This window comes from Camelina sativa, chromosome 4, assembly GCF_000633955.1.
Source record: "Camelina sativa cultivar DH55 chromosome 4, Cs, whole genome shotgun sequence".
Classification (NCBI taxonomy): Eukaryota; Viridiplantae; Streptophyta; class Magnoliopsida; order Brassicales; family Brassicaceae; genus Camelina; species Camelina sativa.
In genome coordinates this window covers 4,123,001-4,126,452 of record NC_025688.1, presented here as the reverse complement: position 1 = coordinate 4,126,452, position 3,452 = coordinate 4,123,001, and the positions used below count along the sequence as shown (strand labels likewise).

General features: G+C 37.9%; 1 protein-coding gene across 1 annotated transcript; it reads right to left on the bottom strand.

Moving 5' to 3' along the window:
* LOC104779770 (glutamyl-tRNA(Gln) amidotransferase subunit A, chloroplastic/mitochondrial-like) lies at positions 358-2,989 on the bottom strand. The gene is made up of 9 exons (XM_010504154.2): positions 2,465-2,989; positions 1,833-2,144; positions 1,559-1,738; positions 1,396-1,490; positions 1,231-1,306; positions 1,074-1,151; positions 842-985; positions 643-756; positions 358-553 (listed from the first exon to the last, which is right to left on the bottom strand). The coding sequence occupies exons 1-9, from the start codon at positions 2,987-2,989 to the stop codon at positions 467-469; spliced, it is 1,611 nt and encodes a 536-aa protein (XP_010502456.1). The 3' UTR covers positions 358-466.

The following is a 3,452-nucleotide window of genomic DNA, read 5'->3' as shown; positions in this document are numbered from 1 at the left end:
TATTAGATATATACAAAATTAAATATTTATTTATTAATACAAAACAAATTAAAATATATAATTATACTAGTTATTAATAAAATAATATGAAATCTGCACTGCTAATTATTTTTCACCAATCAAACATTATTTTGTACCGCTTATTTTAGAATAACCGCACTTGTCCCGCAAATACATTTGTCCCGCACGTACCGCAGTTGAACCGAACCGCACTAGTAAATTTTTTGTTCCGCACTACTAAATCCGCGGTTACTATTCGGACCCATTAGTATTCAAAATACTCAACAGCAACCAAATCAAGTGCATGAATGCAATTGCAAGAATATGCATATATATATATATATATATATATATATATTAACTGATAACCAAAATACTATATTGAGCATCTGCATGAAGTAAAATTACAATTGGATAATTCGTAGCATGAAAGTAAACGCAAAAATGAGCCTTGGTAGTTTCATAGTTAGGCTACATTAGCTAACAATGGAGGAACAAAGCTTGAACCTTTAAGAGTCTGCTCAAATATGTGACCCACTTTCAGCAATTTCTCCTAAAACCCAATCGACAAAAAAACTCAACAAATCATCATTTTGAAGCTTAATCTTATCTTTAAGAGTAAGGAAAGAATTTATAACAAACCTCATCAAACGCTGCACCGATCATTTGAAGACCAACAGGAAGACCCGAAGGACCACCTTCGACTAATCCACACGGTAATACCACTGCAGGAAGTCCTGCAAGATTCACATTGACCTGCCAAAAAACCTCATATGATACAAACTATGTTTCGTGTAACGTCGATAAAAGAGAGAAAGAAAGTAAGAAACATTTACTATACCGTCATAATGTCTCCAGCATACATTGCCAGTGGATCATCTTTCTTTTCACCAATCTTGTATGCAGCAGATGGAGCTGCCGGAGAAATAAGGATATCGTTTTGTTCCAACGCTGCTTTGAAGTCTTTTTGAATTAGTGTTCTCACCTATATATGACAAAACAAAAGAAAAATATCTATATACCTATCAAAACCAGTTAAATTTCTAGTGACTGCGTTTGAAGATGCGGCTTACCTGTTGAGCTCGCTTGTAGTAAGCATCGTAGTAACCCGCAGAGAGTGCATATGTTCCCATTAATATTCTCATTTTCACCTTTAAAAACAAAAAACGTCATTGATTATAATCAAACACTAGTTGATTAAATCAGATGGAGTAATTAATGAAATCATACCTCTCCCCCAAATCCTTCTCCACGTGAACATTCATACAGCTTATTGAGTTCTTCAGCCATAACTTGATTCCCATATCTTCATTTCCAACACACCAATCAGTATCTTTATGTATAGTTCATATATGTGCTATAGCATTGTGACTAAATTCATAAAGCCGTGCTTACCTGACACCATCATAACGTGATAAATTCGAAGATGACTCAGATGAGGCAATAACGTAGTAAGCTGGTAGTCCAAGGGAGAACGAAGGAAGAGATACCTATAAATTTGCCAACTGAGAACACACAAAACAAAAACAAAATAACAGACACGAAGGGAAAAAAAAACCTCTGTCAATACACAACCCAATGCTTCTAAGTGAGAAGCAGCTTCCTGAGTAGCAGATCTCACTCCAGAATCAACACCGTCTTCGAGTGTCTCGCAAATTATACCAACTTTGACTCCCTTCAATGGCTTACACTCAAAATGATCCACAGAGAGAAACTGAGATTGGAACTCAGGCACATCCTGAACAAAGAAAATAAGCTTTCTGTTTCAAAGCAAAGATCTTTCGTACAGTCTCATCAAAATGCAGGAAACCAATTACCACAAGAGACCTTACTTGTTTGCTACTCGTGGAATCAAACCTATCATACCCAGAAATAGCATGAAGAAGCATCCCAGCATCAGCAACCGTAGAGCCAAAACACCCAATCACATCCAACGAAGATGCATAAGCCATAAGTCCAAACCTAGAGACACGCCCATAAGTCGGCTTCAGACCAACAACACCACAAAACGAAGCTGGCTGTCTCACACTTCCACCGGTATCACTACCAAGTGACACCATACACTGTCTTGCCGCAACAGCTGCCGCTGATCCTCCTGATGAACCTCCCGGCACACGAGTCAAATCCCAAGGATTCGCAGTTACCTTTACACCAAAATCAACCCCAAGATTCAATCTAAACCCATCACAAGTTTCCTCAATAAGACCATACTCATCTATCTAAACATAAAGGTACCTACTTTGTTAACCTTACTGAATCATTAAATCCTAAACCATCACAAGTGTCCTCAATAACACCATATTCATCTATCTAAACATAAAGCCTCCAACTTTGTTAACACTGCTGAATCATTCAATCCTAAGCTTCCCAATAAAACCATTCTCATCTATCCAAAATATAAAGGCTTCAACTTGTTAACATTGCAGAATCATTACACACCATCACAAGATTTATATAGACGAACCTGAAAGGCAGAAGCTTCAGTGGTACTTCCCATTCCAAATTCATCCATATTAGTCTTACCAACAACAATCCCACCCAAATCTTTAATCTTCTTAATCGCAGTAGCATCAAACGGAGGACGATAATGCTCTAAGATTCTCGAAGCAGCAGTAGAAGGCATACCTTCAGTACATATATTATCCTTAACACCGATCAAAACTCCGGCGAGAGGACCCAATTCCTCACCTTTAGCGATTCGTTGATCAACCTCTTGAGCATCTTTCAGAACATTCTCCGATACGTGAAGGAAGCATTTGAGCTGTGGCTCGGTGAGACGGATACGAGAAAGGTAAGATTTTGCTATTTCGACAGCTGTGGTTTCGCCGGAGAGGAGTGAACGACGTGTGGTGAGAATCTGAGATTGTGGAGGAGAGGTAACGGGAGCTGTGGAAGAAGATGAAGCTGCTGAGACAATGTGTTTAGAACTTTGGAATCGTCGGAGAGGGAGGAGTGAGAGAGAACGTGGCGGTTGCAATGTCGATAACATTGCTTCAGTCAATGAAAAGTTTTGCTTTTTTTTGAATCACTGATTCATCAAATTGGGAAGAGAGCTGAATGTAATTTGAAGTTTTTACTAGGGTTAGTAGTATAGAAGGACGAATTCTCCGGTGTACCGCCGGAAAAAATGTATCGGCGGCGGTTTGGGTTTTAAGGAGAGAGCTTAAGGAAGGGAGAGAGGATAAGACTTTTCTCACTGTGTAATCTGTTCAAACAAAAAAAAAAAACTGGAGAGAGAGGATTTCTTAATGGGCCTGTGAAACCTTAATGGGCTGCAACAAATGGGTATTAGATTAAAGCCCAAACAAATTATTTTTTGCGATTTTTTTTTGTTATGAATGAATTATTCGGTAAATGAATGGAAATATCTATTCTTTTTTATTTAAGTACAATAACAATGTATATACAATAATTTGTAAGCGGGTAAAAAAGTTATTTAGAAATCATGTAAG